The sequence below is a fragment of the Telopea speciosissima genome, chromosome 9, assembly GCF_018873765.1.
Source record: "Telopea speciosissima isolate NSW1024214 ecotype Mountain lineage chromosome 9, Tspe_v1, whole genome shotgun sequence".
Lineage (NCBI taxonomy): Eukaryota > Viridiplantae > Streptophyta > Magnoliopsida > Proteales > Proteaceae > Telopea > Telopea speciosissima.
The window spans coordinates 62,799,925-62,818,588 of NC_057924.1; the positions used below are offsets into that span (position 1 = coordinate 62,799,925).

General features: G+C 40.4%; 1 protein-coding gene across 5 annotated transcripts; it reads left to right on the forward strand.

Annotated features, from left to right (window-relative positions):
• Window positions 1-3,054: 3,054 nt before the first annotated feature.
• LOC122640883 (zinc finger CCHC domain-containing protein 7-like) lies at window positions 3,055-13,261 on the forward strand. 5 transcript variants are annotated; one of them, XM_043834157.1, is made up of 8 exons: window positions 3,061-3,322; window positions 4,511-4,585; window positions 4,728-5,470; window positions 5,636-5,782; window positions 5,902-6,048; window positions 6,169-6,259; window positions 6,414-6,541; window positions 13,249-13,261. In XM_043834157.1, the coding sequence occupies exons 2-7, from the start codon at window positions 4,579-4,581 to the stop codon at window positions 6,521-6,523; spliced, it is 1,245 nt and encodes a 414-aa protein (XP_043690092.1). In that variant the 5' UTR covers window positions 3,061-3,322; window positions 4,511-4,578; the 3' UTR covers window positions 6,524-6,541; window positions 13,249-13,261. The 5 variants fall into 5 exon arrangements, with proteins under 5 accessions (XP_043690095.1, XP_043690094.1, XP_043690092.1 ...); XM_043834156.1 differs by lacking the exon at window positions 13,249-13,261 and adding an exon at window positions 6,690-7,041 and having other exon boundaries at window positions 3,062-3,322; window positions 6,414-6,556; XM_043834158.1 differs by lacking the exon at window positions 13,249-13,261 and adding an exon at window positions 6,690-7,041 and having other exon boundaries at window positions 3,062-3,322; window positions 4,737-5,470; window positions 6,414-6,556.
• The last annotated feature ends 5,403 nt before the right edge of the window (window positions 13,262-18,664 follow it).

Sequence of the window (18,664 nt, forward strand, 5' to 3'; positions counted from 1 at the left end):
ATAGTTTTAACCAAAAAAAGAAAGAAAATATGGGGAAAAGAGAAACAGGGAAAGAGGTGAGAGATGAAAAAAGAAAAGGCTAAAAGAAATATGAGAAATAAATAGGAAAATGAACGATGAAATATGAAAGATAGTAAGAGGAAAGAGGTATAGCCCAACCTGTCAGGAGAATTTCAGCTAAATGGGGTCTGTCACATGGATCCTTGACCTCTAGTAGGTTTTGTTTAAGGTCATACTTGGAACAAGCCCTTACCTATGCATGTCTTTTCTAACCACTTCTCCTATGATCATTTTAGGTCTGTCCCTAGCTCTTTTAACTCCTTCAATCAGAATCATATCACTCCTCCTTACTAGGGCATTACTAGGCCTCCGTTGAATATGACCATATCACCTTAAACGACTCTCTCGTAATTTGTCATTGATCGGGACTACTTCCAAGTCCGATTTAATATGTTCATTTCGTACTTTATCCTTTCTTGTTTTGTCATACATCCATCTTAACATCCTCATATCTACTACATAAAACATATCAATATGACACTTCTTAACTACCCAACATTCTGCCCCATACATCATGGTTGGTCAAACAACAATCCTATAAAAATTTTCTTTAAGCTTTAAAAAAATACATCAATTACACAATACTCGGGACGCACCTCAATCTCCACTTCATCCATCTTACTTTAATTCTCTTAGAAACATCATTCTCTAAGTGCTCTCCTATGTACGATTTCTTCATTGGTGTACTCCCCTATGCCCCTTGCTCAAGAACCCTCTCCCATAATAAATATATATATAATTTCCTAAATCTACATTAACTCATTTTACAGAGATTAGCATGAGAGAACGCGGCCTTCTAAGGTCGTATGGAATTATTTTAACTAAGAAAGATGTAGGAAGATTCCAAACAGATTTCCCAGTTTGAAAAGTTAAGAGGCAAGATATTTTCTAGAATTGTCACATCTCAGCTCTTGGGATAAGAACTGAACTGAGTTGTTCGTCTCTAGCTATAAATGTAATCCTTTTCTTCCAGTAGTATTTATTTCTATCTATTCCTAACTAGAACCTCTTTTCTCAGCAATCAATCTACAAAAAAGATGGCTTCCACATTAACCACAGTTCTAAGCATCGTTATATGTAAGGCACTAAATTAAAACCTGAAAGTAAAACTTAGCTTTGGCATCTCAATTACCCTATTTGATTTTCAATCACTAACGACTAACGATCTTATTCTTCTTCTTTTTTGAAATTTTGCAGTAATCTTTGCACTTGTGGGAGTTGTGGCAACGATTGTAGTAGTAATTCGGATCATCAAGCGACTCTTGAAAAGACGACGAAATGCTTCCATTCCAAATGCCGGTAGAAATTAAGCAATTCATGGGCAAGGGAAGAGTGCCTGTTTGGTTAGGCTTTTTGGTTTCTGCTTCGATCCATCAATGAGAGTGCTTGTTTCTGAGTAAATTATGTTCGCAAATAAAATCTGAAGACTCTTCCCTTAGTAATTTTTCTTTAAAGTCAGGTTTCTCAAACAAGGATGAAAAAATCTTTCAAAAGTTCTTCTTCGATTTGGCTTTACATCCGAAAAATATCTGAACTTATTCAAGGTCTTCTTAAAGCCAAAGAAATTAATACCAAGAAACTCTGGATAGAATGTGATTTAACGTCAAGAGTATTAGCTCTTCAATCTAGATCACGTTCGTGGTATGTTCAGCAGGACTGGAACTTCATCAAACCGTTATTAAACTCTATTACCCAGAAGATCACTCATTGATACAGAGAAACTTATAGTATTGCTGATTTCTTAGCAAAATCAGCAGCAAAAACTTCATCTTAGCAAACAATTTACAATTAAACCACTGAACTCGGAATTTCATATAATCAAATTCAAGATTCCCTCTGAAGATATTCTCTCCCTAGATGGGAAGTGGATTCTTTATTAAGCGTCCTTTTTATTGGCTTGTTATGTACATAAAAACACCCCTTAAATAGATGATCGACACGTGGTAGAAGACTACTCAAACTCTCAGCCATCAAAGGATTCAAAGCTCTCTTATCACACATCTGTTATTGAGAGAGCAACCCATTACAAGGAAAGGGACTCCTCCACCGCCTCTCTTCCTATAAATATGAAGGTAAACGGTTAGATAAAAAAAAATCCAAACAACTCAAAAAACGCTCTCTTCGTAATCCCTCTACAAATGATTATATGTTGTTCAGGTGTGACTTAGGCATCGAAGAGTCACCCTCGGAGTCTGCTCAGGGTCTCTTTAATGCCCTTTAACCTGCCCTTTAACCATTTTGTAGGACGTCCACGTTATCGGGTCAAATTTCAACTCCAACAGCATGCAAACACAGTGGACCCAATATATTGATATACAGCTAATCAGATGTAGACATCAATCATAAGTTCACTAAAGTACAGAGTGTCGGTCTGCAACGATAAAGACCTCTTGGGGAGCACACAACTATTACGAAAACCCTATTACATATAATCTCCGACAATAAACCATGTAGGGTTCTCAAATGATCGAGTTCGATTTACATACAAATGTGGATACACATTTGTGTCTAGAATCTCTATTTTCAAAAACACACAATGCGAGGTCATACCTATGATTAACATTTCAACTTCGTTCCTAATTGCGGACACTTTGAGATCATACCTCTAGACACACTTTCACCTATAATATAAAATTGCAAAAATAAATTAAAATTAAGAACAAAAAATTTTACTTGATGGACATAATCTCCATTAACAAGAGAGAGTAGAAATTTTAGAAGCAAGACTTGCATATCCAGTAGTGTCTCTACTGCAGTGGAGGTGTGACCAATGAAGAACACAGGGTAATTTAGGTATTTCAATAAAATTAGGGGCAAAAAGGTCACAGAATCTGCTACGGAAATTATAAAAAAAGTGGCATCGACACCGGAAGGCAATCCGGCACGGCGAGATATGAGCCGTCCCAGTGGCAGAAATATGCAATCCCTAACGTTACGGCGTCTCGATTTTTAATTTTTTATTCTAAAAGTTAACCAATAAAGTAATATCTTTTAGAATCTTAGGGACGCGAGTGGAGTTTAGCCCCATCCATCTTCATTTCCTTTCCTTTCTTCTCTGATGGCGACAGCGAAAACCCATCTCTCCGTCGTCGCTGATCCGTAACCCTATCAATCTCCGGCCGGTGACCATTATTCCACTTCAATCTCTCTTTCTCTCTCTGTGAAATTGTTCTTTCAAGTGAACTAGGGGAGCAGAGTATTGAATGAAGTGCTCCACATTGTTGATGGCAGCTGTGGCTGTGGTTCACAATCATAAATAGAGATAAAGAAGTTAAAACAGGTGATTCTCTGGTTTTAACTTCTATTCAGTGAGGTTTTGTTGTTCGATCAAGGTTTCTATACTGAATATCCTCTCCCAAAATGGCATATGGACTGACATCTAATTGTGCTTCTTAGGAAAAAAAAAAATGATCTTTTTGTAGCCTGTTATTTCTTTTATTCTTCTTTTCTTTGTTATAAAAAACCATGCTCTAGAACTGTATAACTTAGAAATTGCCCAAGTTGGGAAAGAATGTGTTCTGTTTTCTTATTGTTTTGTGAAGAATTCATAATGATGATGAAAGTTAAAGTGCAATTTTTTATGTCACTTTGAGTTGATACTTGATGATTTTGTTGTGAGGGAAACTTTTAGACGTGATATTGCTGAGTGTATCTGTATGCTATTGATTAGGCTGCTCTTTCTTTACCGAGGAATTCGTAGTTTCTGAGAGTAGTGCTTGTTCTTGCATTTAACAATTGCTTCTGTTCCTGCTAAAAAGTGCTGCCGCATATTTATTGACATATACACATCCATATCCGGCTAAAGGTGCCTTTGTGACAATTATAAGCTCCTCCCCGCCCCCCTCTCTTCTAACATGTTCATATTATAATTTTGATCCCTTTTTGTTTTCTTAATGGGTTCTCCATTTCTCAGTTACTGGTGTTAGGCTCAGCATTTTCAAGAGTTCCTTTCTATTGGCATACTATTCTGGTGCTGATTTTTGTTGCTGCTGTTAATGTGGAAGAAAGTATCATTTGGTTAATCTGGATGATTAAACCATTCATGTCATTTTGAAGGGAAGAATCTAATTCATTTAATCCCTTGAAATAGTGAAAGTCTATGGTCTTCTCATATCATTACTATCTGAAGTATCAGAGTCTACAATCATTAGTCAGAGAAAAAGATGACCTAGAGGATAACCAGCCTCTCGTATCCAGAGATGTGCAATTTGCTGTTATCCATTTACTTTCTCAGTTGGATTATACGGCAGTTACTCGTGGTCGAGTATTTAATTCCGTAACATAGATGAGCTATGTTTAACCCGAACCATCACCGGATTGTGTACTATAAGCTCATCTATGTAAACAAATGTGGTATAAATTAGGGATTTTATCCACAGAAATAGTTTATTGGTTTTTGCAACTTTAACTTTGTAGAATTGAGTAACTAATATCAACACTTCAATTGCAGTGCTGTATATAGGTCTTGGCGACGAACTCGAGTATAAAAGTTTTTGTTTCTATTCCATGTGAATTGAAATGTTGGGTAAGCCTCTCTGTTGCAGTTGTCTTCAGTAGAACAATTCATTTTTATTAACTAATTCCTGGCTACCATTGCTATGTACTTCTCCTGTGGACGTGGAGGTTGGAAGGATACTTATGCAAATGTGTTGACATGGATGTTTCAGACCTTTCAGGAATTGAAGATGGGGCTGATGGTTCGGATAATGGAGCGAGTGAGAAATCCATTCGGGTACCTGTTGTTGGTATGTCATTCAAGAGTGAGAACGAGGCTTACAAGTTTTATAGTGCATATGCAAGGACAAAAGGCTTTGGTGTAAAAAAGTTGCAAGTGGAACGTGCCCGTAAGGATGGCATCCAGGGTGAGGCCGTTAATCGAGTATTTGCTTGTGTTGAGGGGTCGAGAGATGATAGTAACAAGAGTTACAGAGATAAGGAGGTCCAGTATCAGGATTCAACAAGGAGCGATTGCAAAGCTACCATGCAGATTAAGAAATGCCCTAATGGTTGGGTCGTGACAAAGTTTATTGAGGAGCATAATCATGAACTTGTTCCAAGTCTATGGCAATTGCAGCGTACCTGTGATGTACTTATTCATATTGCTAAAGAGTCAAAAGAGAGATGCAATGTTGCAATGGATTGCCTTAAAGAGGCCATTCATAAATGTTCTCGTATTGAAGTGAGGCCCAATGCTGATCCTGTTGTGAATCAAGGGGGTGCTCCAAATAGCCAACAAGGGAGTACTAGATCAATAAATTTTGACTATAGTAGCTTCTCTGACCCGGCAAGGACGGAACGGTGGCCAGCCTCCTCCAAACCTAAAGCATGGTATGATCAACACCAGTCCAAGAACCGCAACAAATGTGGGAACTGTGACGAACTTGGTCATAACTTGAGGACATGCCCCTTGGTCTGTGATTTTGAGTAGTTCATTGTCTGCATTTTGTCTTACTTAGTCGCCATTTATATATTTGTTCCTTCCTCATTATACAATAATATTAATCATCCTTATTCTTATTTTTGTAATAATAATAATAATCATCCTTATTTTTATTTCTGTTTGTATTTTTTGCAGCCTCTAAACCCACAACGTTTGAAGTCTTGGAAACCAGCAACATGGCCAGCCAACTCAACACCCAAAGAATGGTATGATGAAGCCAAGAACCGCAACAAGTGTGGGAACTGTGACGGACTTGGTCATAACATGAGGACATGTCCCCTGGTCCGTGGTTTTTAGTGGTTTGCAATCTGCATTGTCTTACATAATCTATAGTTTTATATGTGTGGACCTCATTGTATTATATTAATCCTAATGTTAATTTTTGTTTTTGTTCGTGGAAGCCTCCAAACCCACAACGTGACAAGTCTGGCAAAGCCTCAACACCAGCCACCTCAAAACCCAAAGCATGGTATGACCAAGTCAATAACCACAACAAGGGTGGGAACTGTGATGGTGGACTTGATCATAATCTGAGGACAAGCCCCTTGGTCTGTGATTTTGAGTTGTTTAAATCTGTTTTTTTCTTACATACTCTTTAGTTATATACGTACCATCCTCATTGTGTCATAAATAATCCTAATTGTTGCTTTTATATATGTTCATTGCAGCCTCTAAATCCAGAATGTAGCAAGTCTCAGAAACGCCATGCAGCACAGTCCCCCTCAAATGTGCAAGGCTTTGCTTCAGGCCATCGCCAAGGTATAAAAATAGTTTCTGTGAAATACTCATATTGTTTCTATGGTATTTCTGCAGTCCCCAGCAACAAACTGCACTATATGCTTATTTGTTATATTGTTTCCTTGGTATTTCAAAATATATGCTGAATACTTTCACCATCCTTTTAATGATACAGGAGAACTAAGAAATGAATTTGGGATTGATTCTTGGAGAGCTGGGGTCTTAGCAACACAAGCTGCATTGCAAGCTTCCTCAGCAACAGGGTGCCACCCCAGGAACAACTAAAGCTAGGTTTCTGTGGCAGTTCACATTCAACTGGTAATGTCTATGAACATGCTCTTCCATGATATTTATGTACATTCCTGTTCATTGTAGGGTTTGAGTTTGAACTGGGATATCTCTCTTTTCCAATAGACCATTACTAATCATTAATTTTGTGACATCTTCTCAGGTGAAGACAAAACTCAGGTAGAAGGGGGAGGCTGAGTGCCGATGATGTAAAGCTTTCTTTGGTTGTTTTGGATTGCATTGTGTATAACTGATTGCCTCATTGGTTCACAAGGGAAAAGAAAAAGGGATGACATTGTTGTCAGTTAAACTTGGTCTTAACCTGATTGTTGAGTGTTTTTGCCTCTGAGTTGAACTCGACGAGGCTTTGAGTTTAATTGAGGGTGGGAGATAAATTTTCAGTTGTAAAACTGGGTCTCAACTTGCTTAATCTTATACAGTGGGATCTCCATGATTTGTTTGTATATACATTCAGTTATGAAATTGAATTCAGTGTTGAATTTCTAATTCAGAGTCCTCAGAGCTGTGGATTTCTTTTTTCAAATCTCATTTCTTGCAAGGTGACAACTGAATATTGACATATTACTTCTTTTAGCTTATATTGTCAAAGTTAATGAAAGGAAATGGTGGAATTACGTTGGTGTGATCATGGATCTTCTGTGATCTTCAGTTTTGTGTAAATCAGATGCATGCTGTGTTGAATGTAAAGTACTTTGTTGATCAGTACTACGCTTGAGATTGAATATTCATATATTTTGTAGGCAAAGACTTGCTCAAGTATTCTATTCAAGTGCATGTAATGGTTTTTCAATTAAGTAAGGTACACCCTGCAGGTGTTATTAAGCTTTCTTTTTGGTACTTAGGGAGTGGGCAAACGTTAGAGTTGTACTGCTACTGTACCTTTTTTACCTTTTTTTTTTTTGTATCTTCTCTTATGAATTTTATAGAATACATTCCCTCCCCCGCGCCCCCCCCCCCGAAAAAAAAAAAAAAAAAAAAAAAAAACACTTATGCCATACATGCTTTTAAGCTTGCCATTTCAAATCGGTTTTTCAGCTTCTCTAATGAGTTCTACCTTGAATGAAAATTAATTCAGCATAAAATGTGATGTGTCATTTTCTGGGAGGTGATTAGCAAGGATAACATTCATTTATTCTGTTACGTCCATGTATACATTTGTATGATAGAACTCATAATATGTAAGAGAATGTTTTTAGGTCTAGTCCCTCTTTTGCTTAGGATTCCTCCATGATGCAAAGATGGCTATCCTGCTCTTTGTTAGGCTACCAAGCTACGTTTTAAAACAAGGAATCGGTCCTTGCCGATACATCGATGTTGTCTCTATTTTCTTGAGGAGAGAACAAATGTATCAGGGAGAGGTGAAATTTGTGATTGATTGTTGATGTAGATGCTATGGCCTGGCTGGACAGACATGACCCACTTTGGAGGCCCAAACCAAGACCCAGTCCTAAACCAGTTTTCTGGTCTGGCAAGGGCTGGTAGATTACATAAGATGTAATCTTTAGTTTATTTTATTATATTTGGATGGGTAGATTATGTAGGATTTCTTTTGGTAGTTTCTATATTTGATATTTTTCCTTGATTAAGTTCATTGGGTTCCACGCCATAACATCTCCCTTGTTCTTAGACGATTGCTGCTCTCAAGTCATCTCTGTTTTCCCACCAGTAACCATCATTTAGACCTTATTTTGTTGATTGAAACTGGGAACACTTGAGATTCAAAGGGTTTTGGGTTGTAATTTACACTCTAGAATCCCAAACTCTATCGTCCTTCGCGCTGTGTGATCAAATACTGCAGAACCCTCTTGGTTCTCCCTCCTGCAGAACTGTTCAGAACTTGGACACGAAGGAGAGGTTGATGAAGGATTGAATACCTGAGTTCGAACTCGTAGTTGCAGTGCAAGTCCTTACCTCGTGGCTTGATTGTTTTACTTGTCCTGGAAATCTCTGTTGGTATTGTAACCCTGATCCCTGCTACTGTTTGCTACACAGAGGTTGAAGTCAACCTTTTACCTTCCCCTCCCCCATGATATGTCCCCTTTAACCCCTATTTCCAATAGTGGCCCTCCCCCTTATCTTTTATATCTTTAAGCCTTATTTCGTTATCATTCCTGGTATACCCCTCCCCCATTTTATGCGTGTTTTCCATTTCCTTTCTTTTCTTTTGTAGCCTTGAATCTCCCCTAATTACTGTACTGCCATTTCTTACATTATTTGAGTTTTACTTGTTATTTTAAAATTATTAAGTGCTGGACAGTGATAAAATTTACAGATTTGTCATTATTGTCAACACTTGATTGGTTTAGTGATTGGGTGGGCCCAATAGCGATCCAATCAGGTTTTGGAACCCCGGATTGCACCAATTATTTTAGGGAAGCAGGTTCGAAGCCGATTTAAATCCAAGGGTGATACTTGATGGGTGATCAGATTTCAGTAGAACACTCACTTGGTTCATCTTTTGAGAGGCACTTTCTAATTTATTAACATGTCATACATATATAAAATGATTTGTAGAAGTTTCTGAGTGTCATGAGAATGTAAAATGATTTGAAGGCTGTTGTGTTTTTTCGCTTTTCTATCCCCCCTACCTATTCTGACTTTTGTTGTTTGCTTTCACTGTTGCAGAAACTTTCAATCTAATGGATTGTCTGAACTGTGCTTTCTGAGCTTGGCAGACTTAGAAACCTTGTGGAACTGAGGCTGGATATGAATAAGATTCAAGGAACTGTTACTGGCAGTAACAATTCAAGTCTTACATCTGACTTTCAAGTGATGTAAGTGGATTGGCTTGCATTTATCCTGATGAGAAACACTATCATTCCTGTGTTTTATATTCTAATGGGCCTTTTTTTTATGGGGGAGGAGGGGGCATGGGGGTGCAGTTGGGGGCTTCCCTTCTTCCTTTGTGGACTATATTCTAGTGAGAAGCAAACTTTTTGTGCTTTTGCATCAGTCACGGGATATATTAGATGTTCTTATTGGTTACTCTGAATTTTTTTCTGAAGTAGCTACTCATGAATTACTCCAGTCCTTGATATTCAAATTGGAGAATTTATGGAGTAAGAGTAGTACCAAAGGCTTCATTATTGTCTCTCTAAGTCTTATCTTGTGGAATTTTTTTTCCAATGTTAGATATGAACAGACACATATACCTCAAATCACCCATGCTAATGTTTATGTTGGTCAGCTTGAACCCTTGACTTTGATGAACTTATCAGAATGAACAGGCATGAATAACTTCTTCTTTTTTATTTTCAAAAGAAGGGGAGAAAAAAGAAAGAAAAGAATGAGTTACAGGCTTCACAGTTAGTAATGATATCTGCATTGAATTCTGTTCCATAAGAGGATTAAGTTTTAGCTTTTTCAAGACTCGGGCTACGACCGAAGAGATGGGTGCACCGGCATCTCCGGTGTTGTAATCTTACCTCTGCATCTCCCATCGCCTGTGGTATGCCGTCTCCTCCTCCTTCCTCTCTCCCTCCATCCCCTCCTCCCCTCTCGAGTCCCCCGGATGGCCAGACTTCTCCTTGGACTGGCCTGTTCCTGCCTGCTGCTGGCCCTCATTCGGAAGGTCTTCCTCTCCACTTTGTCATCCCTGCCTCTGTTGGCTCCTCCAAGGTGGCTCTCTGCCCCCCTGACTTCTTGGATACTGAAACCAAACTTGAAACCAAACTTTGGGAGAACTGCCTTGTCAGTCATTTCCTTGGCTCCAGGCCCCCCTTCCACTCGGTCAAGTTATCTCTCAGCAAGCAATGGCGAGCTCGTGGTACCCTGGATACCTTTCTCCTGGACAATGGTTTTTTCATCAAATTTTCCTCTGAAGCTGATAAGATTCGTGCCCTCAAGGTGGACCTTGGTTAGTTGGCAAGAAGCCAATCTTTTTGCGTCAATGGCGCCGCCACCTGCAACTTTGGCGTGTGGATCCCTCCACCATCCCTTTGTGGGTTACTCTTCCTGGGTTGCCTCTTCACTACTGGTGCACTGATGGTCTCAGCGTCGTTGGCTCTATTTTGGTACCCCTCTCTTTTCAGATGTGAGAACCAGAAGAAAGGACAGGCTGGCTTTTGCGAGGATTTGCATTGAGGTTTCTGCGCAAGACCCTCTCCCCTCCTTTATCACAGTGAAGGAGGGTGAAGATTTTTCCTTTGATTAGGAGGTTCATTATGAATGGAAGCCTCCTCATTGCAAGGTTTGCAAAACCTTTGGTCATGGCTCAAATCTTTGCACCCCAAAGGCCCAGAACATATCTATTGCTCCCCCTGCTGTGGAAGTTGAGGCGTCTGAGCTTCACAAAACCATCGATGGTGTTCGTCATGTCTCCGGTGGAAGGCTTCATTCCAGAATCCGGCACCGGAACCACCGTCGGAAAGAGAAAGGGTCTTTGTTTCAATCGAAACAACAGCTTTTCCCCTGTGATCATAACAGATTCAGTCTGTTGTCTCCTGTTGAGGACGATGAAGACTCAGACCTTGGCTCGTGTCCCGAAAAGCTCCATTTTGATGCTATTCCTCTTGGTAGGTCTAGGATGTCGGAAAACCCTAATTTGGAGCTTTCCATTCTTGGCTCTCCTGACGCTGCTACAGCTGCTGCCGCTTCGTTGCCGCTAAACTCCATGGGAACCAGCCCTTTCGCGTCTTGTGCTGCCACCTCGATTGCTCCCCTGGCTTCGTCTGCGAACTGTGCTTTCTCGACCGAATCTCTAGTTTTGGATTTGGTTAATACGAATGCCTTTTGCCCTATGCCTGTGGGCCCTACCATCTCCAAATCCCTTGTGGTCCCCTCGGGCTCACTTTCTTCGCCTGGCTTGGTCTCTCTAGACCTTGGGCTGGACCCCTCCTTACTTAAACCCAATTCCACTTCTTTCTCGGGTTTGCGGGTCTTTAACCCATCCACCTCTTTTAACCCAACTGGTTACCCTCCTTCTTCACCCGAAAACCCCTCTGATCTCTCTTCTCTCCCGCGCAATACCTCTTCCCATCTGTCCAATTTGGCTCCCCCCTTTAGCTGCTCTTACCGTAGGCGCTACCGTAGTGAAACGCGCTCCAGGTCTGTTATGACCAGGCTCTTTGAGTCTTTGGTGCCTCTCCCCTCTCCCTTCCAATGATCCAAGGATTCATTTGGAATACTAGGGGCTTGAACTCCCCCTCCAAGCAAGCTGTTGTCCGCTCTCAGCTTCGCTCGTTTCGTGCCAATTCTTGCTACCTTATAGAAACCCACACTAAAGAGCCAAACTTTGAAAAAATCTTATATTCTATTGACCTTGGCTGGTCTCTTCTCTCCAATTACCCCCACCATCCTAATGGCCGAATTTGGCTCCTTTGGAACCCCAGCAAAATCTCTATTTCTCTCTTGTCCTCTTCATCTCAATTCCTTCACCTTTCCTTCTCGAACTGCCTGGGCCATTTCTCTTTCTTTTTCACTGTGGTTTATGCCTACAATTGTCATTCTCAAAGGATTCCTTTATGGATTGATCTTCGATCTATTGCTAGCCAAGTTGGGCTTCACCCATGGGGCTTGGGAGGTGATTTCAATGTCATCAGGTACAACTATGAAAAACAAGGAGGAGACCACTTGGATTTGGAAGCATTAAATTCTTTCAATGAGTGTAATGAGGATATTGGAGTGAATGACCTGAGGTCTAGATTCCCCCTTACTTGGAACAACAAAAGGGCTGGAATTCATCGAATCTCTTGCAAGCTGGATAGAGTGTTGGTCAATGAAGATTGGCTTTCAGCTTTCCCCTCTTCCCATGCTTACATTGACAATCCAGACATATCCGACCACTCCCCCATCTCCCTTGCTATTCAGCCTTTCACTTCTTTTGGTCCTAAACCCTTCAAAGTTTCCAACATGTGGTCCTCACACCCCTCTTTTTTACCCACTGTTCAAGAAGCTTGGGACAAGCCTGTTTTTGCTTTCTCTACCCCCTCATTGCCCTCTCCAAAACGCTCAGAAATGTTATGGCTGCCCTCAAAGATTGGAACATCAACACTTTTGGCAATATCCCCCAGCAGGTCTTGGATTGCAAGGCAAGACTTGCCTCTATTCAGCTTCGGTTGCAGTCTGACAATTTCAATAGTGCTTTAGCTGAAGAGGAAAAGGAGATTTCCTTTGAGCTCTCCTCCTTGCTAGCCTGTGAAGAAAGTTTCCTCAAGCAGAAATCTAGAATCAAGTGGTTGGACCTGGGTGACTCCAATACTGCATACTTCCAACGTTCTTTGAAAGCCAGAGTCAATTATAACTCCATTGTTAAGCTCACAGCTCAAGATGGTTTTACTGTTTCAATAGTTAAAGACATTAAGGACTTGGTGGTTCAACACTTTAAGGGATTATTCAGATGTACTCAGATGGACTCTTCTCCAATCCCGAATGACTTGCTGAACAAGTTCATTCCCTCGGCTTACCTTGACTCTTTGACCTTCATTCCCAAAGAAGATGACATAGTGGTAGCCATCCATTCTCTCAAGGTGTCTGGTGCTCTTGGTCCGGATGGGTTTAGTATGGGATTCTTCTTAGCTACTTGGGATATCATCAAATTGGACCTTATTGCCGCCATTGAAAGCTTCTTCTTTAATCCTAATCAGGTCAAGGGTATCACTCACACTTTTCTCTGCCTCATCCCCCAAAAGGAGGGGGCATCTGCTATGAATGACTTCAGACCCATTGCTCTCTGCAATCTTCTGTACAAGTTCATCGCCAAGATTCTTGCTCAAAGGCTTAAAAGTGTAGTGGATCTCCTTGTTAGTGACAACCAATCAGCCTTCATCCCAGGAAGAAACATCTCGAACAACATCCTTCTTTGTCATGATATTGTCAGAGGGTTTGATAAGAAAAATTACTCCCCCTCTATTCTCATGAAGATTGACATCCATAAGGCTTTTGATTCTCTAAGGTGGGATTTCATTAGACAAGTGATGACCAAGATGGGATTTCCAGCGATTTTTGTCAACTGGATTCAGGCCTGCATCTCCTCCCCAAGGTTCTCAGTGTTAGTTAATGGCAGCCCGGTGGGGTATTTTGATGCTTCAGTGGGAATTCGGCAAGGCTGTCCCCTCTCCCCCTACTTGTTCACTTTGGCTTTGGAAGTCCTCTCTAGGAAAATCCAAATTAGCACAGATTAGCAGCTCATTTCTCCTTTGCCAAAGTGTAAAGCTCTCAAGCTAACTCATTTGGCGTTTGCAGATTACCTGATGATTTTCTCTAAGGCTTCCATTGCCTCTCTAGAATCTTCTTTGCTTTGTCTTCAACATTTCCATGAGTTATCGGGCCTTCGCGTCAACCCTTCAAAGTCTCTTTTGTTCTTTGCTTGGGTTTTGGATTTGGACAAAGTGGCTTTTATTGAGAGATCTGGTTTCTAAGAGGGTCATCTTCCTGTCAAGTACTTGGGTCTCCCTTAAATTCCAGCTAGGCTATCAGCTCACCACTATACCCTGATGCTTGATCTCATCCGCAAAAGGCTTCAGTTGTGGAAAGGCAGACTTCTCTCTTATGCAGACAGGTTGGTGCTTATTAGATCAGTTTTTGAATCATCTTATATCTACTGGTCCAGCATCTATGGTCTCCCCCAAGCTACTATCAAGTCCTTGGAAACTCTTTTGGCTTCCTTTCTCTAGAAGGGTAATGATTCTTCAAGGTTCCTTCACCCTCTTAGCTGGGCAGCTGTGTGTCTTCCTAAGAAGGAAGGTGGTTTGGGTATTAGAAGAATCAAAGAAGTGAATTCTGTTGGAATCATCAAGCTCATTTGGAAGATTGTCTCTAAACAGCAAAGCATTTGAGTTGACTGGATTTACTCAAGCCTCCTTCGTTAGGACTCCAACTGGACGGCTTCAGCTTCCTCTGATTCTTCTTGGGTTTGGTGCAAGATCTTAGACTCCCGTCATTTGGTTCTTCACAAAATTCACTCTTAGATTGGTGATGGTCTCACTTCCTATCTTTGGCTCGACCACTGGCACCCAAGGGGGATCCTCATCCACTCAATAGCCCCGCGAATCATATATGCTTCTGGTCTTCACAGGCTCTCCTTGGTAGTTGACATCTTAGATAAGACTGGCTGGTCCCCTCCTGCTACCTCCTCTCCGGAGCTTAATCTCATCTGGAATGAGCTTCCCTCCATTTCCAGAAGGCATATGGGTAGAGGTGACTGTGTTTCTTGACTGGCAAGCAATTCCAGTTTCTTCTCCTCTAAATCAGCTTGGGATCTCATTCGTCTGAAGGGCCAATTGGTCCCTTGGAGAAAGCTTCTTTGGTTCAAGCATCACATCCCTCGGCATTGAGTCACTGCTTTGAGGATGTTCTCCAAGTGTCTTCCAACTCAGGTCTTCCTTCGTCACCGCCAGTTTCCTGTTTCGCTCTCTTGCTGCCTCTGCTGGAACAATGTGGAAGACTCTGATCATCTCTTCTTTGAGTGTCCTACTGCGGCAGCAATTTGGAAAGATATCTTGATCAAATGCTGGCCTGCCCCTAGAAGAATCCTTCCCTTCTCCTGCGAGTGGATTTGGATTGATATGACCTTTGCCGGTTCCTCTATTTGTGACATGGTCGGAAAGTTTGCTTTTTGTGCAACTCTTAACCATATTTGGATGGAGCGTAATATCAGGAAATGGACCTCTAACTCTAGGTCTTATCAGCAGATTTGGGATTCCATTTCTTTTGAAATTAAGGCGGAATTATCGTCAGCTCCTCCATCTTTTTTGCCTTGACACCCCAAGGAACAGGCTCATTGTTGTCTCATGGGGCCTTTCTTCTCTCTCTCTCTCTCTTGTTGCTCTTGGCCCTCATTTATGAGGGTTTGGCTTCTGATTCTTTGTTTTGTTGCTCCCCTTTAGGGGCCCTGTATTTTTTTTCCTCTTTGGTAATGAATTTCTTATTCACCTAAAAAAAATGATATCTGCATTTCTGAGATATTCGTGTGGGGCTGTTTCAAATGTCGATGGATCATAGCAAAGTAAAATATTGTTCTACCTTTTTCTGTCTCACTTTAGTTGTAAATAGGCTTTTCCGGAGACATCTGATAAAATTGGAACGACACTTGGGTTGTCAATGGTCTGCTTTCATAAGGCTTTTATAATGTAGAAAATACATTACATGTTGCTTTCAGTCTGTGCAATTGATTTATTTTAAAGATAGATCTCATCAATATGTAGCTGTATATTAACTTATTGAGAACAGCCTGCTTGTCAAATGGAACCGTCATTTTGACTTATGACACAAATTGGATGTTACATGTCTTTGTGTTGTTTTCTGAACTTAACTGTAAATTATCATACACAAATTTTGAGGTGGAAGAATTTTTTTTGAAAGAAAACGGCAAAATCATAAATCACCATTTGCTTTCAGAATTGAGAGTAGTTCTCACATCAGCAGGGAAGGCATCTAATAAATTGGGAACAAACCCACGATCCACCAGTACCAGAGTGTCAGGCTGCTAACACTGAAAAACACGCAAAATCCATAACAAAATAATACTAATAATAATAATAATAATAGTAAACAAAGGATTAGGCATTAGTTTTAGCTTATTTTCCTTTTCTTATGGAAAAGCAGAGAGATTATATCTAGTGCCATTCGGGGAGAAAGTCTCTGTTGTGAAATCAATGAGAAAGATCTAGTGCAACTAATGAACAAGTTGTATTTTTTTTTAATTTCTCAAGTCTCACACACAAGGTGGTAGGAGCATTGAAAGTTTGAGGTCCAGCAGGTATTGGAGGAGTCTATCTTAATTCTAGGGGATTATTCTTGAAGGTTTTCTTCGGACCGATTGAGGTGCAATTTGCCATGACTGCTGAGACTGGGTACGACTATTTGGGTTTCATCTATCTATGTTACTAGGCTGAACTCTGACAATTATTGATCCAAAGGAGACTTCTGGACTGTTATTGGCTGGATGACTTCTGACCCATGCAGCGAGCAGGATTAGAGTTAGATCAATTCAACTTCTCTGGAGGCCTTTCTACCAGTGTTAACTTAGCCTTATTGGAGGAGGGACAACAACTTCATGATCTGGTCATCAAGCTTGGGTTTAAATCGTTACAAATGTAGCATTGGAAATGTGTGGAAAATATGGGGAAATGGTTGACCTACTGTAAGTACTTCCCTGATCAAACAACTTGGGATTATCATGGAATATATTGATATCAGGTTTTGCCAAACACGGGTACTTTGAGAAAGCTAGAGAAGCTTTCCATGAAATGCTACAATGAGGACCGGACCAAACCATGTTACTTTTTTTTTTCACTTTTCTTGGCATGCAACCATGGGGTTCTGGTTGACAAGGATTAGCTTACTTTGCTTCAATAACTTCAGAATTTGAGGTTCCACTGGGGAATAAGCAGTGTTCTACGTGCAGCTTACAGGCTTGCCTTTGCATTTGGTTTGATTAATATGCAAGAATGTTTGTCAATCAAAATTTTCAAGAATGTGTGATTGTGGTGATTGCTGTTTACTAGCTTGTTAGTGCAGCTGCCAAGCAGGAGATTGTTCTGCGTGATCCTCATCGGTTTCACTATTTCATTGGATGCAAATGTTCTTTTTCTGATTATTGCTTCAAGGATAGTTTTGTTGGCTGTATCTCAGTCAGTCAATTTCCTATTTAGAGAGTTTTTTTGGAACTATTAAGCATTGTGGCATCAGCTTGCAAATTGAGATTCCATTCTTCCAGTAATATTGGTTGGCAAATTGGATTGGCTCGAGTCTGGGCTGACAATTTCTTTTGTTTATCCAATTCAGGGGAAAGATTTCTGAAAGGACAGGTCTCATGCTCAGATTCATTCTAAGCTTTATTCTTTCAGCTGTATACTTGGTGGATATAGTCTTATTATTGATCAGGAACCAGAGTTTCGATTTTCTGAAAATGAGAAATCTCGATGAAAAAGAGAAACGAGATTATTTTGGGAAAGAAAATTAAGAGAATTAATTGAATCCAACTGGAGACTTTGTGAAACAATTTTGGAATCAGCCAAGAGAAATCTGAGATTTTTTCAAGCGAAATCAAGGCTTCTGGAGTTGGAGAGAATGAGCAATTGGTGCAAAAGGGAAAGATCAATGGAGGAAGCTACCACAAATAGCTCAGTTCTAGAATTTGTTCTTGTGTCTGTAGTCAGGGATTCAGAGCTAAAATTCCCAGAAGCAATTATAGACTTTCAGAACAACTGAGATTAGATCAGCTTTTTTTTTTGGGTGGGGTGTTGGTGGGGGGGGGGGGGAGAGGGGTGGTGGTGTGCGTCCTGTACTACATTCCACCATGGAGAGGTTGTGTTTCAAGAGAGGAGCTATGGCAGTTCAGGTCACACATGAAAGGTTGGATTTCTGATCTTGGCAGTTTGGAACTATTAGTCTTATTTTGACACAACTCAGCTGAGCAACTTCTGACTGGTGAGTTGTTCGATAAAACTCAAATTACTCAGATATGGTTGTAACATATTTCATAACCATGAGTTCAGTCTCTAGAGAATCTCTTTACAGTGATCATCTTGGAGCATCCATTTAGACAGAATGTTTATGGTTTGGCTATAAAACTACATTAAGAATAGGGTTCTTTAAGCTGACAGCTTAGAGAGCGCACCAATCATAGGGGCATGGCGGTTGAACAACAGGGGCCAGAGAGAGAGAGTGCAGGCATAGCCTCCGTCATCAGCTCAGAGAACCTTTTCTCATACATACAATATGACAATATGCTCTCTTGCACCTTCCCCTGAGCCTTTTTCCCACTGCAAACCTTGGGGTCTTTTGTATGTTATCCTGCAGAGGTTTTCAAAAATCACTGTCTTATGGCTTTCACATATACCTGTGTCACTCTAATCTTTTGACAGGAAATTTCAACCCCTCAAGAAAAGGAGAATAAAATGAACTCTTCTGTTTATTTCATGGAGACAATCATGGAAAAAAGAAATATGTTTTGGCATTTCAAGAGTTTATTTCCTATTGTTTGTTGAGAAGAAATTCTAAAACATGAAAAACATTTTTCCTGAACATAACTGAAGTTCAGAAAGTATCGACTCAGAACTCAAGATGTTGCTTTGAGGAGGCAAAATGCAGAAGATTTGTGTTTTAATCTGTCCAATGACACTGGGCCATGCACGTGGAAATTTCTTTTCCCATCTACTGTCTTAACATATTTTG

Excerpts from the sequence above, each read along its gene's own strand:
- LOC122640883 (XM_043834157.1), top strand. Across the intron at positions 5,471-5,635 it reads ACTTGAGGACATGCCCCTTG|CCTCTAAACCCACAACGTTT; the intron begins GTCTGTGATTTT and ends TATTTTTTGCAG. Across the intron at positions 6,260-6,413 it reads TGCTTCAGGCCATCGCCAAG|GAGAACTAAGAAATGAATTT; the intron begins GTATAAAAATAG and ends TTAATGATACAG.